The 21,786-nt window shown below is 47.2% G+C and overlaps 1 protein-coding gene across 2 annotated transcripts; it reads right to left on the reverse strand.

Moving 5' to 3' along the window:
• Positions 1–289: 289 nt before the first annotated feature.
• On the reverse strand, positions 290–21,508 carry LOC137344622 (synaptophysin-like protein 2). Of its 2 annotated transcripts, none has more exons than XM_068007738.1 (6): positions 20,754–21,508; positions 19,216–19,287; positions 13,135–13,253; positions 6,586–6,787; positions 1,770–1,961; positions 290–733 (listed from the first exon to the last, which is right to left on the reverse strand). In XM_068007738.1, exons 1-6 carry the CDS (start codon positions 20,784–20,786, stop codon positions 608–610), a joined length of 744 nt encoding a protein of 247 aa, XP_067863839.1. In that variant the 5' UTR covers positions 20,787–21,508; the 3' UTR covers positions 290–607. The 2 variants fall into 2 exon arrangements, with proteins under 2 accessions (XP_067863839.1, XP_067863840.1); XM_068007739.1 differs by lacking the exon at positions 20,754–21,508 and adding an exon at positions 19,392–19,751.
• Positions 21,509–21,786: the final 278 nt, after the last annotated feature.

A 21,786-nucleotide genomic window follows, 5' to 3' on the forward strand; every position in this document is an offset into this window, starting at 1 on the left:
TCAACGCTTGTTGTTTTGATGTTGGCTCGAGTTACAGCACATCGGGGGATAAACAAGCTCACAGCTACCACACGCTGAGGAACTGAGTACCATCTGAACGTAATAAGTGCACTGTAAACAGACTATCGTCAGGGGACAGAAGAGTCGGCTTGTGGTGCAGGGATCGATCATAATCATTGGTGTGAAATAATAGTAAGGTCGTACCTCAATGGGAGCACTCCCACTCCCACTCCCACTCCCACTCCCACTCCCACTCCCACTCCCACTCCCACTCCCACTCCCACTCCCACTCCCACTCCCACTCCCCTCGATGCCCTGTAGCACCTTATGCAGGTTCCCAAACACCTGCTTCTGTCAGTTCATCCTATTGGGGCAGCTTGGATTCTGACTGTCCAAAGAGGCAGAAGTGATAATCCAATGATCTGTTTGATTATTTCTCCCCCGTTGGGTTAGGTGGATGGTGGATATACAAGCAGCCCGACTGCCCTGAGGGGTCTGAACAAGATTCTACTGTAACAGGACAGGGAGGGGGTGGGGGGGGCACAGAGGATGGGGGGACGGGGATGGAGGATGGAGAATGGGGGAGACGGGGCAGCTGGAGATCACATCAGTATTGCACATTGTCGCCTTGCTCAGCAACATCCTGTGGACTGGCCGGCTTGTGCCATGAAGTTTCCTTATACACGAACCAGCTGTTCCCGGACCACAGGATGAAGTTCATGTAGCCAAATATCTGGGGAGAGAGAAAAACCAATTAACGGCTCATTTTCAGACATCTTGATCTGTGAAACCCCGACCTTTACCCGACAGGATTTAAGTAAAGACAGGGCTTGCTGTTCATTTCCATTTTTAAAAAAAACCTGGCGTCAGTAACAGTGACCACGAAGCTGTCACAAAAACCCAACTGGTTCACTGCTGCCCAAGGTTGAATAGCCTGTTAGTGCTCACTGTCCAGACTCTCACATGTGAGGAATGGCCACTTCAACAAGGTACAGGTTTGTGGAGCCTGTACCCCAACAAGATCAGCACCCCCAGGGACAGCGGAGATCAGTTATAGAGGGAGCACTGCAATGGGAGCAAAGTTCCATCAGGTCTCCAAAAACACAAAACTTTTTTCCTGTTTAAGACAGATGTGTAGGGAGGAACTTTGAAAAATCCGTCCATTTTACGCTTCCGGAGAAGTTGAAAGTTCCGCCTGTAATTTAAAGACCGGATGTATCCTTCGACGATCCTTTTGCCTTTCTATGGAGAAAGGTAATGCAGGAAACTGGTGTCAGCCGTGGCTCTGTGGGCAGCACACTCGCCTCGGAGTCAGAAGGCTGTGGGTTCAAGACCCACTCCAGTTTCTAGGCCGACACTCCCAGTGCGGTACTGAGGGAGTGCTGCACTGTCAGAGGTGCCGTCTTTCGGATGAGATGTCAGCCCCCTCTTGTGAAGGTAAAAGATCCCACAACACTATTCGAATAAGAGCTGGGGAGTTCTCCCCAGAGTCCTGGCCGATAACGATCCCTCAACAATCACCACCAAAACAGATTATTAGGGCATTATCACTGTTTGTGGGATCTTGCTGTGCTCAAATTGGCTGCCAAAATCCTCACATTACAACAGTGACTACACTTCAAAAAGTTCTTCATTTGCTGTAAAGCACTTTGGGACAACCCGAGGTCGTGAAAAACGCTAAATCTGTCACACGAGCAGCAACGCAACAGCTCAAAGAGGCCCTGTAACCTCGCTGCTCCATCTCTCCCCTTCGCGAGGCCGGTGCTTACCACGGATGCGTTAAGGCGCCCCATGGTGGGTAGAGCTCCCTGCGCACAGACGACAGACGGCCTCTGGCACGCGCGGACTCCACTGATGAGGGCGGTCGGTTTTGTTGCATTCTTAACGTTGGTCAGGCCTTGTGCCCACGCCGAGGAGGAGACCAGCCAGAGGAAAGCGAAAAGTGCAGTCACGACAAAATCCTGGGAGAGAGCGTGTGAGAGAGAGAGTGGTTTTGTTTTAGTACAAGTAGTGAACACAGTCGAACTCCCCAGTTCAAACTGGGAGACCGGCATTCAGTTCAGACAAGAATTGTTGCTGTTCACCGACTCCTCCCGCCCACATCTGATTAGGTGACACTCGATTTGACTTCAGAAGAACATTAAATCTTCCCATGAGGGGGGTGCAGAGGAGATTCACTAGAACGGTCCCAGGGATGTAGGAACTTGAGTTACGTGGAGAGACTGGAGAATCTGGGGTTGTTCTCCTTGGAGCAGAGAAGGTTAAGGTGAAATTTAATAGAGATGTTCAAAATTATGAGGGTTTTGATAGGATAAATAAGGAGAAACTGTTTCCAGTGGCGGGAGGGTCGGTAACCAGAGGACACAGATTTAAGATAATTGGCAAAAGAACAGAGGGGAGATGAGGAGAAATTTTTTATGCAGCGAGTTGTTATGATCTGGAATTCACTGCCTGAAAGGGCGGTGGAAGCAGATTCAATAATAACTTTCAAAAGGGAAATGGATAAATACTTGAAAAGGAAAAATTTGCAGGGCTACGGGGAAAGAGCAGGGCAGTGGGACGAAACGGAATGCTCTTTCAGAGAGCCGGCACAGGCACGATGGGCCGAATGGCCTCCTTCCGTGCTGTATCATTCAATGACTCTATGAATCGAAGAACATTGAGCACAGCAGGAGCCCATCGTGCCTGTGGCTGATCTGGTTCTGCACCATCACTTTTTTCTAATATTAATCCTGTTTCCCTACTGTTCACCTGTATCCTTCCAACAGCTTTCCTCTCCCAAATGTTTATCCAATTCGCTCTAAATGCTGTGATCGATTTGCCTTCGAGACCCGCTCGTGGTCATGGGTTCCCCATCCTGCTAAGGATATGATGCCTCTGTGGCTGGTGGTCCCAAGACCCACCACAGCTGGAGTCTCCTGAACACAGTTTCTCAGTGGCTGGAATAGGACAAAGCACGGAACACAATTTGGGGGGGGGGGGGGGGGGGAGGGGCACCGCACCACCTAGTGGCAGGAATCAGTCATTGCAGGAAAGTATCGCCATCTTCACATTGCGCTGGATAATAGAGTCATAGACGTTTACAACAGGGAAACAGGCCCTTCGGCCCAACATGTCCATGTCGCCCAGTTTATACCACTAAGCTAGTCCCAATTGCCTGCACTTGGCCCATATCCCTCTATACCCATCTTACTCATGTAACTATTCAAATGCGTTTTAAAAGACAAAATTGTACCCGCCTCTACTACTGCCTCTGGCAGCTCGTTCCAGACACTCACCACCCTTTGAGTGAAAAAATTGCCCCTCTGGACCTTTTTGTATCTCTCCCCTCTCACCTTAAATCTATGTCCCCTCGTTATAGACTCCCCTACCTTTGGGAAAAGATTTTGACTATCTACCTTATCTATGCCCCTCATTATTTTATAGACTTCTATAAGATCACCCCTTAACCTCCTACTCTCCAGGGAAAAAAGTCCCAGTCTATCCAACCTCTCCCTATAAGTCAAACCATCAAGTCCCGGTAGCATCCTAGTAAATCTTTTCTGCACTCTTTCTAGTTTAATAATATCCTTTCTATAATAGGGTGACCAGAACTGTACACAGTATTCCAAGTGTAGCCTTACTAATGTCCTGTACAACTTCAACAAAACATCCCAACTCCTGTATCCAATGTTCTGACCAATGAAACCAAACATGCCAAATGCCTTCTTCACCACCCAATCCACCTGTGACTCCACTTTCAAGGAGCTATGAACCTGTACTCCTAGATCTCTTTGTTCTATAACTCTCCCCAACACCCTACCATTAACGGAGTAGGTCCTGGCCCGATTCGATCTACCAAAATGCATCACCTCACATTTATCTAAATTAAACTCCATCTGCCATTCATCGGCCCACTGGCCCAATTTATCAAGATCCCGTTGCAATCCTAGATAACCTTCTTCACTGTCCACAATGCCACCAATCTTGGTGTCATCTGCAAACTTACTAACCATGCCTCCTAAATTCTCATCCAATAACAAACAACAGCGGACCCAGCACCGATCCCTGAGGCACACCGCTGGTCACAGGCCTCCAGTTTGAAAAACAACCCTCTACAACCACCCTCTGTCTTCTGTCGTCAATCCAATTTTGTATCCAATTGGCTACCTCACCTTGGATCCTGTGAGATTTAACCTTATGTAACAACCTACCATGCGGTACCTTGTCAAACGCTTTGCTAAAGTCCATGTAGACCACGTCTACTGCACAGCCCTCATCTATCTTCTTGGTTACCCCTTCAAAAAACTCAATCAAATTCGTAAGACATGGTTTTCCTCTCACAAAACCATGCTGACTGTTCCTAATCAGTCCCTGCCTCTCCAAATGCCTGTAGATCCTGCAATGCAAGATAATGCAAGTTATTCCATCGTTATTTACCCCGTCGTAATCTTGAAGGTCTTAACCTACTCAGCTCTAGTAAAACAAAACTCATCTTCTCAAATCTCTCTTCATAACCTGTAACCCCCTCATTCCTGGTACCATCCCAGTGAATCTGTACAACACCTTATCCATTGCTTCAATGCTCTTCCGATAAACGAGTTGCCCAAAGCTGTACCGAATACTCCAACTGCAGCCCAACTAAGGACTCGAACAAGTTCAACATCACTTCAGTGTATTTGTATTCTCTGCCTCTAGATATGAAACCAAGGATTCCGTGTAGATTATTTTTATGGTCTTATCCACTTGTGCTGCCGCCTTTAACGTCCTGAGTGTCTGCACAACACACTCTCTGCTCCTCTACTCCCTTTAAAATCTCGCCATTTACGGTGTATTTTCTCTTCCTATAGCTACGTACAAAATGCATTGCTTCACAGTTTCCTACATTAGACTGCATCTGCCACCTATCTGCCCACCCCGCTCACCTATCTGTGTCCTCTTGCAGTCATTCACAATCCTCGTTGCAATTTGACACACCCCAGTGAAATTGGCGCCATCGGCAAATTGCGAGGCGGGGTGGTGGGGTGGGGGGGGGGGAAGAAAAAAAGAAAGAGTATTGGGGAGCACTGGACCATTCCAGCCCACTTTAAGTTTGGCTCATTCAAAGCAACACGGAATAATTATTTTGTTGATAAATCAGTTCGACAACCATCCCAGCTGGGAAAGGAAGCATCAAAACAAATCCACATATGAGGAGGGGGCGGCGGGAAAATCAAGGAACAAAAGAGGAAATATATATATTAAAGAAACAGATGAGGGAAACATATTGAGTAGCTACATGGGAGGGGAAAGAGTTATCGGCCTTTGGTTTAACACACTCTTAGATTAGCCAGGTCGGGCAGGATGGGGAGAAGCCAGGATCCAGATTGATTGTCTCCCCACCTCTTTGTCTGTCTCATTGAGCCAGAAGGAGATGAAACAAATTGAGGGCGGGGTGTCCGAGCTTTTTGTTTTCGTGGGCAGTAATACTCTATCCCATAGAGCACGGGGTCCACGGCTAAAGTTTCAGCCCCTGCCCCATTAATTCCCAGATATCTCCGGCTGACGACACTAACAGATCTTGAGGTTCTGATTTAGGATTTATCCACCAACGAGGCGACAGCGCTGAGATCTCACCCCTTTCCCAAACCTCCAAACCCCGCCAAATTCGAACGGGACTAACCAGCGAGCGAGAAATATAAACACAAAATAGGCCCAAGTTGCCTGGGCTTCGAATGCTGCATCGCCGCAGCTCGAGACCCACTTGTAGCCCACGGGCTGCATTTCAGAGACCCCTGGTGTTAGAGAGGACGGGTGGGTCCTTACTTAGAATTTACCCCTCAAATCAAGTGGGTTTGTAAATATAGAATATCAAGCGTCACCGATTTATTAAGTATACAGCGCTTAAACATACCTTTAAAAGCAGCACTTACCACAAAACCTTGCAGATTAAGTCGGAGGGACTGAAACGTGAGCTCAGTAACATCGGCCTTTAAGTGTCCCAAATATTCATTACAAACAGCCAATTTTTATACATTTCTCTCACTCTCTCCGCCTGGCAATCCACACAATTTGCCATTACATATTGCAACTCCATATATGGAGAATTTAATTGACATATTCCTCATCAATAACTTTAGATTTAATGAGTTCTTTCTCTGTAGACCGGTACAACTCTCCCAACGTTGTTATCTCATCGATAGTTTCACTCGTTACATCTAATTGCTATTCCACCAAGTGAAACTTCTAATTATAAGTCTGTACCATTCCATCCCACTCCCCTGCTTCTAAAAAGGATGATGTTTTTGCAGATGTTTCCTTCTGCAGAACTTGTTATCAACTGATTAAAGTTCTCTGAAATATATGCATCAGTGTGCACTGGAATATCTTTTAATTAGGTTTTACTTGAAGTGACTAAACTGACCATTGCTTTAAGGTCAATCTTAGTTCAACAGTTGCATCCAAATTGACTTATACTGCCTTATTTAACAGGCAAAAGCTATAAAGGTTATTATTAAAAAATGACGAGAAATCAATCGCAGTACAACATTAGCAGACGTCAGGACAGTCCGATTAACCCGTTTCCTACGCTGGTCTACATCGAGAGTGTCAAGTTAAGGCACTTACGATGATCGGCAGGTACTTATTCTGCTGGTAGAGGCTTTGGTATCCCACGTACAGCACCAGAGCGGCTGTACAGTAGAGGAAAGTAAACACGCCGATCGTAACGAAGGATTCCGGTGAGGAGGAGTAGTCGCGACTGAGATACAAGGTATCGTAAACAGAAACATTCTCACAGGTGAGGGCTCGGTAAGAAATCAGGTTTAACCTGCAACACAAGACCAGAGAGTGGTTAGAAATATTTACTAGAACTGAAAAGTTATCACCATCAGGAAAGATCAAACAGGCTGGGGCTCTTTTCTCCAGAAAAGAGAAGGCTGAGGGGTGACCTGATAGACGTCTTTAAAATTATGAAAGGGTAGACGTAGAGAAGATGTTTCCACTTGTGGGGGAGACCAGAACTCGGGGCCATAAATATAAGACAGTCACTAATAAATCCAATAGGGAATTCAGGAGAAACTTCTTTACCCAGAGAGTGGTGAGAATGTGGAACTCGCTCCCACAAGGAGTAGTTGAGGTGAATAGTGTAGATGGATTTAAGGGGAAGCTCAATAAACACATGGGGGAGAAAGGAATAGAAGGATATGCTGATAGGGTGAGATGAAGTAGGGTGGGAGGAGGCTCATGTGGAGCATAAACACCAGCACAGACCAGTCGGGCCGAATGGCCTGTTTCTGTGCTGCACCTTCGATGTAAAAGACATCAGATCTGGGGAATTTGATGCCAGTCAACTTTCAATTTGCTTCTTTCTTGTTTTTTCCTCTCACCATCCAGGTGGGGTGAAGATTGAAAGACCAGTGGGCTCCAGAGCATTTGGGAAGGAGCAGATTTTCACCCCCAGCTGCCAAGAAACGCGACACCGACTGACAATTTTCCTCCCTCCCTGTGGAGGAAAAAAACAGGCGTCTGCTTGGCACCTCCTCAGTGACTAGGCCGAGACGAGGAACCCAGTGACACGATGGGTTATGGGCACAAAACCAGGTCACCCCTTGGGTGCGCTCACCCATTGTCCAGTCACATCCACCGGTCACATACAATTTACAGATAAATTTTTAACAAAATCAATAGAAGAACAGGTGACATTAAAACCTTTCATCCCCCAAAGGACATGCTGCAATTAGACTGCTGGAGACAAGTGTGAAGGAAGAGAGCAAAATATTGGCGTCTTGTAGTCAGGAAATTAAAAGTCGATTCTGGAGTAGCCCAAGACTTAATTCCTAGATTTTTGTTTATTATTCATTCTCAGGATGTGGGTGGCACTGGCGAGGCCGGCATTTATTGCCCATCCCTAATTGCCCTTGAGAAGGTGGTGGTGAGCCGCCTTCTTGAACCGCTGCAGTCCGTGTGGTGAAGGTTCTCCCACAGTGCTGTTAGGAAGGGAGTTCCAGGATTTTGATCCAGCGATGATGAAGGAACGGCCGATATATTTCCAAGTTGGGACTTGGAGGGGTACTTGGTGGTGGTGTTGTTCCCATGCACCTGCTGCCCTTGTCCTTGCCCTTGCCCTTGCCCTTGCCCTTGCCCTTGCCCTTGCCCTTGCCCTTGCCCTTCCAGGTGGTGGAGGTTGCAGGTTTGGGAGGTGCTGTCGAAAAAGCCTTGGGGTGACTCAGATGATCACATTCGGGTCTCATTCAGGGGAAAGTTTGGTCTGGGCCTTGGAGATAGGAAACAAGGAGAGGTGCCTGCACAGACCAGCAATGCCTGAGGCAAGACCTGCATTCGGCCACCTTAAGGCAGGGTTAAGGACAGTTTGTGCACTTGGAGCAAAGATGTCCCTCTGTTTCATAAAGTCAAAGAGGAAAGCCTCTCTTCGCTGACCTCAGTCTGGGCTGCAGTGAGACGGGAGAGGGCTACCATTGGGCTCTGTACCCTCATGGAATACAGTGGGTTGGAGATTGGGGGGGTTTGAAAACAATCAGCCAGGGTTCCTTCTCCTGCTCGCTATCCAGTGACCCCTGCTGGATAGTAAGCTCATGGATAATGGGCGAAGACAGGGATCAGGATCGACTGTGATGCTTTGTATAGTCAAATAGCCTGTCGACGCTCTGTCAAATTTTGTTTGATAAATCGCTCTAGTGAAGCGCTTTGGGATGTTTTACTACATTAAATGATGCTATATAAATGCAAGTTGCTGTTGCATGGAACTATTCAAATAAGCGAGGTGGTTCTCAGTATCCTGGGCCAACATTCTTCCCTCAACCAACACCTGCAGAAATAAATTAACGAGTCAATCATCCCATTGCTGTTTGTTGAACCTTGCTGTGCACAAAATGGCTGCTGCATTTGACAACACAACAACAGTCAGTGCACTTGAAAGTAATTCATTGTGTGAAGTTTTGTAGAACATTTCAACGTGATTCAGCGATATATTAATGAAGCAGAGTCAGAACCGGGGTATGGGGAGAGAGCAGGGCAGTGGGATTAGTTCTGGATTGCTCCAGCAAAGAGAAAGAACAGACTTGCATTTATATAGCGACCTCAGGACGTCCCAAAGTGCTTTACAGGCAATGAAGTACTTTTTTTGAAGTGTAGTCACTGTTGTAATGTGGGAAACGCAGCAGTCAAATTGCGCACAGCAAGATCCCACAAACAGCAATGCGATAATGAACAAAGAGTCTGTTTTTAGTGATGTTAGTCGATGGATAAATATTGGCCAGGACACCGGGGAGAACTCCCCTGCTCTTCTTCAAATAGTGCCATGGGATCTTTTACATCCACCCGAGAGGGCAGTTGCCACAGATACAATGGACTGTAAATTTTAATCACAAGAACTTCAAGCAATGGAGAAAATGGACCAAATCTATCTGAGCCAACCTGTTCCTTCCATTAGATTCCAGCTATTTAACTGGGGAGGGCGTTAGTTTCCTGCTACATAACTCCCCAAATGACTCACGGGTAAGTGCACTGCCCAGAGTGTTACTGAATCATTGAGACCAAGTCTTCGCTGATCTCAGTCTGGGCTACAGCGGAAGGGAAGGGGGCGACAATTGGGCTCTGTGCCCCCTGACACAGAATCATAGAAAATTTACAGCACAGGAGGCCATTCGGCCCATCGTGTCCGCGCCGGCTGAGAAACGAGCCACCCAGCCTAATCCCACTTTCCCACATTTGGTCCGTAGCCCTGCAGGTCACGGCTCTTCAGGCGCACATCCAGGGATTTTTTTAAAAATGAGTTGAGGGTTTCTGCCTCTACCACCCTCTCAGGCAGTGAGTTCCAGACCCCCACCACCCTCTGGGTGAAAAATATTTTCCTCATTTCCCCTCTAATCCTTCTACGAATCACTTTAAATCTATGCACTCAGTTACTGATCCCTCCGCTAAGGGAAGTAGGTCCTTCCTATCCACTCTATCTAGGCCCCTCATAATGTTGTACACCTCAATTAAATCTCCCCTCAGCCTCCTCTGTTCCATGGAAAACTATTCCAGCCTATCCAATCTGTCATCATAGCTAAAATTCCTCAGTCCTGGCAACATTCTCATAAATCTCCTCTGCACCCTCTCTAGTGCAATTACATCCTTCCTGTAATGTGGTGACCAGAACTGTACACAGTACTCAAGCTGTGGCCTAACCAGTGTTTTATACAGTTCGAGCATAACCTCTCTGCTCTTATATTCTGTGCCTCAGCCAATAAAGGAAAGTATTCCATATACCTTCTTAACCACCTTATCTACCTGTCCTGCTACCTTCAGGGATCTGTGGACATGCACTCCAAGGTCCCTCACTTCCTCTACACCTCTCAGTATCCTCCCATTTATTGTGTATTCCCTTGCCTTGTTTGCTCTCCCCAAATGCATTACCTCAACTTCTCTGGATTGAACTCCATTTGCCACTTTTCTGCCCATCTGACCAGTTCATTGATATCTTCCTGCAGTCTACAGCTTTCCTCCTCACTATCAACCATACAGCCTATCTTTGTGTCATCCGCAAATTTCTTAATCATGCCCCCTACGTTTAAGTCCACATCGTTAACATATACCACAAAAAGCAAAGGACCAAGTACCGAGCCCTGTGGCACCCCACTGGAAACAGCCTTCCAGTCGCAAAAACGCCCGTCGACCATTACCCTTTGCTTCCTGCCACTGAGCCAATTTTGGATCCAATTTGCCACATTCCCTTGGATCCCATGGGTCTTTACTTTTTTGACCAATCTGCCATGTGGGACCTTGTCAAAAGCCTTGCTAAAATCCATGTAGACTACATCAATTGCGCTACCCTCATCGATCCTCCTTGTCACCTCCTCGATAAATTCAATCAAATTAGTCAGACACGACCTCCCCTTAACAAATCCGTGCTGACTGTCCTTGATTAACCCGTGCCTTTCTAAGTGACAGATTATCCAGTCCCTCAGAATTGAGTCCAATAATTTGCCCACCCCCGAGATTAGACTGACTGGCCTGTAATTACTCGGTCTATCCTTCACTCCCTTTTTAAACGACGGTACAACGTTAGCAGTCCTCCAATCCTCCAGCACTACGCCTGTATCCAGTGAATGTTTGGAAAATGATGGTCAGAGCCTCCGCTATTTCCTCCCTGGCTTCTTTTAACAGCCTGGGATACATTTCATCCGGCCCTGGTGATTTATCCCACTTTCAAAGACGCTAATCCCCTTAATACTTCCTCTCTCACTATGTTTATCCTATGAAGGGGGAAGCCTCCGAAAGCTTGTGAATTTAAAATAAAATTGCTGGACTATAACTTGGTGTTGTAAAATTGTTTACAATTATGTTTATCCCATCCAATATTTCACACTCCTCCTCCTTAACTTTTATCCCTGCATCATCCCTCTCCTTTGTGAAGACAGATGCAAAGTATTTATTAAGAACCATCCCCACATCTTCCGCCTCCACACATAGTTTACCTTTTTGGCCTTTAATAGGCCCTACTCTTTCCTTAGTTATCCTCTTGCTCTTCATGTACTTATAAAACATCTTTGGGTATTCTTTGATTTTACCCGCCAATATTTTTTCATGCCCTCTCTTTGCTTTCCTAATTTCCTTTTTAACTTCACCCCTGCACTTTGTATACTCCTCTCAGCTTTCCGTGGTATTGACATGGGGGGGAAGGAGATCAATCAGCCAGGGTTCCTGCTCCTGATCGCTATCCAGTGACCAACCCCGCTGAAAAATATGCTCATAGAAGTCGGGTGAAGACAGGATCGAAATTGTCTGATGACCTTCTGTCGACCCTCACTCGCTAGGCTCGTGCATAAAGATGGTCACTTGGGCTGGGTGCTGGTAGGGCTCCTGGCCGTCATGCCCCAAGGGACAAGGGGAGAAGAGGATTTGGGGAGAAAAGATAAAATCAACAACTTACTTACTTACTTTTATCCAGCCCCTTTCGAATGATGAAACGTCCCATGGTGAAATGGGGACGCGGAGCAGGAGTTAAGAGAAAGGTTTATTTTTATTCATTCTCGAGACGTGGACATTGCTGGCAAGGCCGGCATTTATTGCCTGTCCCTAGTTGCCCTGCTTTGATACAACCAAGTGGCTTGCTGGACCATTACAGAAGGCAGTTAAGTGTCAACCATGTTGGGTGTGGGACTGGAGGCACATATAGGCCCAGGCCGGGTAAGGTTTCCTTCCCGCAAGGACATTAGTGAACCAGTCGGATTTCATGGTCACTTTTACTGATACCTGGGACTTTTTTGTTAAACTGAATTCAAATTCTCCAACTTGGCAGGGTGGGATTTGAACTCACGTTGGGGAGTTATGAAAATCATAGAATCATAGAAGTTACAACATGGAAACAGGCCCTTTGGCCCAACATGTCCATGTCGCCCAGTTTATACCACTAAGCTAGTCCCAATTGCCTGCACTTGGCCCATATCCCTCTATACCCATCTTACCCATGTAACTGTCCAAATGCTTTTTAAAAGACAAAATTGTACCCGCCTCTACTACTGCCTCTGGCAGCTCGTTCCAGACACTCACCACCCTTTGAGTGAAAAAATTGCCCCTCTGGACCCTTTTGTATCTCTCCCCTCTCACCTTAAATCTGTGCCCCCTCGTTATAGACTCCCCTACCTTTGGGAAAAGATTTTGACAATCTACCTTATCTATGCCCCTCATTATTTTATAGACTTCTATAAGATCACCCCTAAACCTCCTCTCCAGGGAAAAAAGTCCCAGCCTATCCAACCTCTCCCTATAAGTCAAACCATCAAGTCCCGGTAGCATCCTGGTAAATCTTTTCTGCACTCTTTCTAGTTTAATAATATCCTTTCTATAATAGGGTGACCAGAACTGTACACAGTATTCCAAGTGTGGCCTCACCAATGCCCTGTACAACTTCAACAAGACATCCCAAACTCCGGTATTCAGAGAAAGGTTTTCGAGGAGGCCTTTGAAGGTACAGAGAGGGGTAGCAAAGGGGGAGAGTTAGGGGGAGAGCGCAGAGTGCGGTGGAGCCGAGTTAGAAATGTGAAGGGTTCGAGCAGCGACCCGGGATTGGAGAAGGTTCCGGAGGCGGGGCAGAGCAAGGCCAACGGAGGGATTACTGAGGAGAGCAACACTGAGTCAAACTCCAGAGGGACCCGGCCCGATGACACCTACCTGAAAGGATAACTAAACAGGACAGAGATGCGATCCACCTGGCCATTCGAACACTTCACAGAAGCCACACTCTCCCCTGTGTAACCACAACAAGTGGCAAAGGCGAATACAGCAAAAATCTGCAGAGACAAACATAAAACCGAATAAAGACAAGGTTCCTGAAACATAGAAAATAGGAGCAAGAGGAGGCCATTCGGCCCTTCGGGCCTGCTCCGCCATTCAAAATGATCATGGCTGATCGTCTAACTCAGTACCCTGTTCCTGCTTTTTCCCCATATCCCTTGATCCCTTTAGCGTTAAGAAATATATCTATCTCCTTCTTGAATACATCGAATGACTTGCCCTCCACTGCCTTCTGTGGTAGAGAATTCCACAGGTTCACCACCCTCTGAGTGAAGAAATTTCTCCTCATCTTGGTTCTAAATGGCATACCCCGTATCCTGAGACTGTGACCCCTGGTTCTGGACTCCCCAGCCATCGGGAACATCCTCCCTGCATCTAGTCTGTCTAATCCTGTTAGAATTTTATACATTTCGATGAGATCACCTCTCATTCTTCTAAACTCTAGTGAATATAGGCCTAGTTGACCCAATCTCTCCTCATACGTCAGTCCTGCCATCCCAGGAATCAGTCTGGTAAACCTTCGTTGCACTCCCTCCATGGCAGTCCTCAGATAAGGAGACCAAAACTGCACACAATACTCCAGATGTGGTCACACCAAGGCCCTATATAACTGCAGTAAGACATCCCTGGTCCTGTACTCAAAACCTCTTGCAATGAAGACCAACATACCATTCGCCTTCCTAACTGCTTGCTTGATTGGCACCTCATCCACCACCCTAAACATTCACTCCCTTCACTACTGGCACACGGTGGCTGCAGTGTGCACCATCCGCAGGATGCACTGCAGCAACTCGCCAAGGCTTCTTCGACAGCACCTCCCAATCCTGCGACCTCTACTACCTAGAAGGACAAGGGCAGCAGGCACATGGGAACAACACCACCTGCACGTTCCCCTCCAAGTCACACACCATCCTGACTTGGAAATATATCGGCCGTTCCTTCATCGTCGCTGGGTCAAAATCCTGGAACTCCCTTCCTAACAGCACTGTGGGAGAACCTTCACCACACGGACTGCAGCGGTTCAAGAAGGCGGCTCACCACCACCTTCTCAAGGGCAATTAGGGATGGGCAATAAATGCCGGCCTCGCCAGCAACGCCCACATCCCATGAATGAATAAATAAAAATCACAAACACCAAACGTCCTTATTTTATACAAAGCCACAGGGTCAGAGGCAATGAGAGTTATAAACAGACACAGCACAGGCCTGGTCATCACACTAACATTCTGTGCCTGTGGGGCTGCTATCCTATGACAGGAAGGATTGTTTTTAAAACAGATTAATGTAAAGTGTTTACTGTATAACAGTGGGATCATAGTGCAGCCCAGACCCCAACTGCACATCAACTACCTGTAGCCTTCATTGAACAGGCTGCTCCACATCCCTTGGTCCAAGGAGACAGACAGACAGACAGACAGAGAGTGAGAGAGGCACAGACAGACAGAGAGAGAGGCAGAGGCAGAGGCAGCCAGACAGAGAGAGAGGCAGAGGCAGAGGCAGCCAGACAGAGAGAGAGAGAGGCAGAGGCAGAGGCAGCCAGACAGAGAGAGAGAGAGGCAGAGGCAGCCAGACAGAGAGAGAGAGAGGCAGAGGCAGCCAGACAGAGAGAGAGAGAGGCAGAGGCAGCCAGACAGAGAGAGGCAGAGGCAGAGGCAGCCAGACAGAGAGAGAGAGAGGGGCAGAGGCAGAGGCAGCCAGACAAAGAGAGAGGCAGAGGCAGAAGCAGCCAGACAAAGAGAGAGGCAGAGGCAGAAGCAGCCAGACAAAGAGAGAGGCAGAGGCAGAAGCAGCCAGACAGAGAGAGAGAGGCAGAGGCAGAAGCAGCCAGACAGAGAGAGAGACTGAGGCAGAAGCAGCCAGACAGAGAGAGAGACTGAGGCAGAAGCAGCCAGACAGAGAGAGAGGCAGAAGCAGCCAAAAAATCAAATGATGTTTTAAAAATATATGAAAAGTGTAGTGACACCATCAGGCCTGTTCAAATCCTGGGATGTCAGTTCTGAGCTGAACATTTTTAAATAGCTTGTGCCAGGCCTAGGTTAATCTGCAAGAGGTGCCAAGACCAAGTCCACTCCCAGAGGCTAATAATAGCAGATAATGGAGGGCTGTGTCTACAGCAAACATTGGGAGCAGAACACACTGACACAAATTACACAAACTCCACCGGCTAAATTTAAGCTGCAACTTCACACATGGAGGGAGAGACGGTGAAAGCTCCGCTGTCAGCCAGTCAGCTCAGCGTATGGTAAAGGACACGATGGTGTCCAATCAATGGTTTGTACCCATTGGAGGGGGGGTGCTGAAGAGAGGGGGCAGGTGGTTTTTCTCTCTCTCCTCCCCTCTCTGCTGAGGTGCTGAGTCTCACTCGGGGGTACAGATCCACGTGAACCCCGACATCGAGGGTCTGTGGGGCATCCGACTGAGCACAATCCTCCCCTCGGCCAGAGTCCACAGACGCACTTTCTAGCCGGGGGGTGGGGGGCGGTCACTGGGTGGTGATCCAGAGCAGGGACCCTGGCTGATTTTACCCCCTCCTTAAACCTAACCCAAGGGCACTGAGGCCAACAATAGTGGCTCCTGCTGTCGGTCAAGGCCAGCTGACAACACAGGCCGAGGTCAAAGCCGGGGCCTTCCTGGACTGTATAAACCAGACCCACATCAGTGATGGGTCTAAGTATCTCGCGGTCCCACACGGTCCTCATCGATGAACTTGGGGCAAATGTAGAACAGGTACCAGCAAGAAGGAAGCAAAAGAACTCTGGTATCTGAGGGGTCTTTAAACCCCAGGGATAAAGCATCCAAATATCCACCCCCCATTTCCCACGCTCCAATCCCTACTCTGAAGCTCCATTCAGGGTCTGACTGGTGGGGAGGAATGTTCTGACTGGTCAGTTTTAGACTGCTATTAACAGATACTAAGCAGCAGGGCACCCACTCACTCAAACATTACTGGAGTCGGTGATGGCAGAGGACAAGGGAGAACAAAAAGAATGAAGAAATTAAAGTTATTACAGTGTTTATATTCAAAACGTTATCCTGCCTCGTCTCCGGCGTTGACAGAATTTTCTGGTTTTACTTAAGTTTTTTTTCGTCTGAATTATATATCAAAACACATTCCTAAAAATTACAGCATGGGAGGAGGCCATTCATCCCATCGTGCCGGTGCTATCACTTCAACTGTAGCTGTCTGCTCCATTCATATTTCCCTGCATCCTTTTACATTCTTGATTTTAAAAAAATGATCCAATTCCTTTTAAAATTATGTTACAGTCTCCACCCATTGTGGTTCAGCGTTCCCTCTAATAACCCACTGTGTGAAAACCTTACTTCTAAACTCCCCCTGCAGTCTTCCAGTGTAGAGGGAGCTTTACTCTGTATCTAACCCCCTGTACCTGCCCTGGGAGTGTTTGATGGGACAGTGTAGAGGGAGCTTTACTCTGTATCTAACCCCCTGTACCTGCCCTGGGAGTGTTTGATGGGACAGTGTAGAGGGAGCTTTACTCTGCATCTAACCCTGTACCTGCCCTGGGAGTGTTTGATGGGACAGTGTAGAATCATAGAAGTTTACAACATGGAAACAGGCCCTTCGGCCCAACATGTCCATGTCGCCCAGTTTATACCACTAAGCTAGTCCCAATTGCCTGCACTTGGCCCATATCCCTCTATACCCATCTTACCCATGTAACTGTCCAAATGCTTTTTAAAAGACAAAATTGTACCCGCCTCTACTACTGCCTCTGGCAGCTCGTTCCAGACACTCACCACCCTTTGAGTGAAAAAATTGCCCCTCTGGACCCTTTTGTATCTCTCCCCTCTCACCTTAAATCTATGCCCCCTCGTTATAGACTCCCCCACCTTTGGGAAAAGATTTTGACTATCTACCTTATCTATGCCCCTCATTATTTTATAGACTTCTATAAGATCACCCCTAAACCTCCTACTCTCCAGGGAAAAAAGTCTCAGTCTATCCAACCTCTCCCTATAAGTCAAACCATCAAGTCCCGGTAGCATCCTAGTAAATCTTTTCTGCACTCTTTCTAGTTTAATAACATCCTTTCTATAATAGGGTGACCAGAACTGTACACAGTATTCCAAGTGTGGCCTCACTAATGTCTTGTACAACTTCAACAAGACATCCCAACTCCTGTATTCAATGTTCTGACCAATGAAACCAAGCATGCTGAATGCCTTCTTCACCACCCTATCCACCTGTGACTCCACTTTCAAGGAGCTATGAACCTGTACTCCTAGATCTCTTTGTTCTATAACTCTCCCCAACGCCCTACCATTAATGGAGTAGGTCCTGGCCCGATTCGATCTACCAAAATGCATCACCTCACATTTATCTAAATTAAACTCCATCTGCCATTCATCGGCCCACTGGCCCAATTTATCAAGATCCCGTTGCAATCCTAGATAACCTTCTTCACTGTCCACAATGCCACCAATCTTGGTGTCATCTGCAAACTTACTAACCACGCCTCCTAAATTCTCATCCAAATCATTAATATAAATAACAAATAACAGCGATCCCTGAGGCACACCGCTGGACACAGGCCTCCAGTTTGAAAAACAACCCTCTACAACCACCCTCTGTCTTCTGTCTTCAATCCAATTTTGTATCCAATTGGCTACCTCACCTTGGATCCCGTGAGATCTAACCTTATGTAACAACCTACCATGCGATACCTTGTCAAAGGCTTTGCTAAAGTCCATGTAGGCCACGTCTACTGCACAGCCCTCATCTATCTTCTTGGTTACCCCTTCAAAAAACTCAATCAAATTCGTGAGACATGATTTTCCACTCACAAAACCATGCTAACTGTTCCTAATCAGTCCCTGCCTCTCCAAATGCCTGTAGATCCTGTCCCTCAGAATACCCTCTAACAACTTACCCACTACAGATGTCAGGCTCACCGGTCTGTAGTTCCCAGGCTTTTCCCTGCCGCCCTTCTTAAACAAAGGCACAACATTTGCTACCCTCCAATCTTCAGGCACCTCACCTGTAGCTGTCGATGATTCAAATATCTCTGCTAGGGGACCCGCAATTTCCTCCCTAACCTCCCATAACGTCCTGGGATACATTTCATCAGGTCCCGGAGATTTATCTACCTTGATGCACGTTAAGACTTCCAGCACCTCCCTCTCTGTAATATGTACACTCCTCAAGACATCACTATTTATTTCCCCAAGTTCCCTAACATCCATGCCTTTCTCAACCGTAAATACCGATGTGAAATATTCATTTAGGATCTTACTCTGTATCTAACCCGTGCTGTACCTGCCCTGGGAGTGTTTGATGGGACAGTGTAGGGGGAGCTTTACTCTGTATCTAACCCCCTGTACCTGCCCTGGGAGTGTTTGATGGGACAGTGTAGGGGGAGCTTTACTCTGTATCTAACCCCCTGTACCTGCCCTGGGAGTGTTTGATGAGACAGTGTAGAGGGAGCTTTACTCTGTATCTAACCCGTGCTGTACCTGCCCTGGGAGTGTTTGATGAGACAGTGTCATGGGCTGGACGCAGAGCTCCGAGTGAGGAAGATGTTACCTGTGGGGGTGAGACGGACACACGGACCGAATGCCCAGCTCTCATTCAGTGAACTTTGAGACTTGGTTCTGCCCCAAACACAATGAAAATTCTGTATAGTTTCTTTTGCAAAAAAAATGTTTTCATTTCGAAAGTAAATGTCAACTCCGAATCGGAAGCAGATTTAGGATCTCTTTCAGTCTCAGCTACACCGAGATCTAAACCTTGATACAGACACACAACCTCTTTACAACAGAAACACGGGCAAAAACCTCCAACTTTAAAATGCAAACGGCCCTCAGATAAATAATAAAAACACCAGGGGACTCCCCATAAAAGCTGCACAGCCCCGTGGAGCTCATTCACACCCAACAAAAAACAACTGCACCGGGTCCCAACACAAAACTCTATCAGAACAAGGCCCGTTAACACACCCATTGCAACACTTTGATAAATCCGATCGGTTCTTTGAGAGGGCTGAAATCCAGTTTAAATTCAGGGCGTTTCTGAAATTATAAAAAAAAAGTTTTAAAAAACAAAATAGAAACACAGGCCAACAGCAAAAAAACTTTGTAAAAACTTTCGCAGTTTGCTGCAGCGTGACTCAGACCTGAACCGCGGCCCTTTCCATTTCTTGGGTCTGTAAAAGTTTCCCCCCCTCTCTCTCTCTTCTTTAAAAATGATGATCGCAGTTTCTGGGCAGAGAGAGTTGTTCAGGGAGGCATCGGGAGCCGATCACAGCGAACAGTCCAGGGAGAGAAACTCTCCTCCCAACTCACTGAACTTGTCCAAACCCAGGCAGCATGTGACCAGAGAGTGAAACTGACGCCGAGCAGGATGGAATCGCCCCGAACCCGTGTTAATCTCCCAAATCTCCCAAATCTCACAGTCAAATCCAATTCAAAAGGTGCGATATTAAACACCTCTCCGCCTGGGGCAAAAAAACCCTTCACATTTCGACATCATCCCAAGGACCCACTCCCGCAAATATCAACACAATCTCTGGGACCCCCAGCAAATATTATCATCCCAGAGACCCCCCCCCTAGAAAATATTACCATCCCAGAGACCTCCCTAGAAAATATTACCATCCCAGAGACCTCCCTAGAAAATATTACCATCCCAGAGACCTCCCTAGAAAATATTATCATCCCAGAGACCCCCTGCAATATTATCATCCCAGAGACCCCCTGCAATATTATCATCCCAGAGACCCCCTGCAATATTATCATCCCAGAGACCCCCCTGAAAATATCATCACAATCTCAGGGACCCCCCCCCCCCACAAGTATTATTATTCCAAAGACCTCTCTGCAAATATTATCATCCCAGAGACCCCCCCTGAAAATATTATCATCCCAGAGACCCCCCCAAAAAATATTATCATCCCAGAGACTCCCCCCTGAAAATATGATCATTCCAGAGACCCCCTGAAAATATTATCATCCTAGAGACCCCCCAGAAAATATTATCATTCCAGAGACCCCCCCTGAAAATAGTATCATCCCAGAGACCCCCACAGAAAATATTATCATCCCAAAGATCCCACTGAAAATATTATCATCCCAGAGGCCCCCCCACCTGCAAATATTGACATTCCAGGGACCCCCTGCAAATATCAACACCCTTCCAGAGATACCTGAAAATATTGAAACACTCCCAGGGATTCCTATAAATATGTTCACACCTCTGGGACCCCCTACAAATGTTGACAAATTTCTGGGACCCTCCCCCTCCCTGCAAGGATTGACATTCCCAGAGACCCTCCCAGCTCCATCTTCCAAAAGACGGTGTCAGATATCGAAAGGGAAATGGTGTCCTCATTGTTGAAAGTGTTTTTTTAAAATAGTAAACACTGTAAGTGTCCAAACTACAGTTTGTGGTTTGCGACTGCTCGAGCCCCAGCAATCTGGTCCCTGGCTACTGAAACCCAATCTACTCAGTCCTCTTTGTGTTTATATTTCTCACTCACTGGTTTGTCCTGTTTGATTTCTGCGGGTCTCATTGTTGCCTCATTGGTGGATGAACCAGAACGCTGAGATGTGTTAGTATCAGCATAATAAAAGCAAGCTCGCAATCCTCCTGGTTTAAAATAACTGAAATAACAGGTTCATAAATCGACAAATAAAGAAATCTGGTGATCGCACAACATCCTGGGGTCCCCTCACACAACAACAACTTGCATTTATATAGCGCCTTTAAATAGTAAAAACATCCCAAGGCACTTCAAAGGAGCGATTATCGGACAAAAATTGAAACCAAGCCACATAAGGAAATATTAGGACGGGTTTTTTTTTTATTTGTTCATGGGATGTGGGCGTCGCTGGCGAGGCCGGCATTTATTGCCCATCCCTAATTGCCCTCGAGAAGGTGGTGGTGAGCCGCCTTCTTGAACCGCTGCAGTCCGTGTGGTGAAGGTTCTCCCACAGTGCTGTTAGGAAGGGAGTTCCAGGATTTTGACCCAGCGACAATGAAGGAACGGCGATATATTTCCAAGTCGGGATGGTGTGTGACTCGGAGGGGAACGTGCAGGTGGTGTTGTTCCCATGTGCCTGCTGCTCTTGTCCTTCTAGGTGGTAGAGGTCGCGGGTTTGGGAGGTGCTGTTGAAGAAGCCTTGGCGAGATGCTGCAGTGCATCCTGTGGATGGTACACACTGCAGCCACTGTGCGCCGGTGGTGAAGGGAGTGAATGTTTAGGGTGGTGGATGGGGTGCCAATCAAGCGGGCTGCTTTATCTTGGATGGTGTCGAGCTTCTTGAGTGTTGTTGGAGCTGCACTCATCCAAGCAAGTGGAGAGTATTCCATCACACTCCTGACTTGTGCCTTGTAGATGGTGGAAAGGCTTTGGGGAGTCAGGAGGTGAGTCACTCGCCACAGAATACCCAGCCTCTGACCTGCTCTCATAGCCACAGTATTTATATGGCTGGTCCAGTTAAGTTTCTGGTCAATGTTGACCCCCAGGATGTTGATGGTGGGGGATTCGGTGATGGTAATGCCGTTGAATG

Source organism: Heptranchias perlo, chromosome 27 (assembly GCF_035084215.1).
Source record: "Heptranchias perlo isolate sHepPer1 chromosome 27, sHepPer1.hap1, whole genome shotgun sequence".
In the NCBI taxonomy this organism is placed as follows: domain Eukaryota; kingdom Metazoa; phylum Chordata; class Chondrichthyes; order Hexanchiformes; family Hexanchidae; genus Heptranchias; species Heptranchias perlo.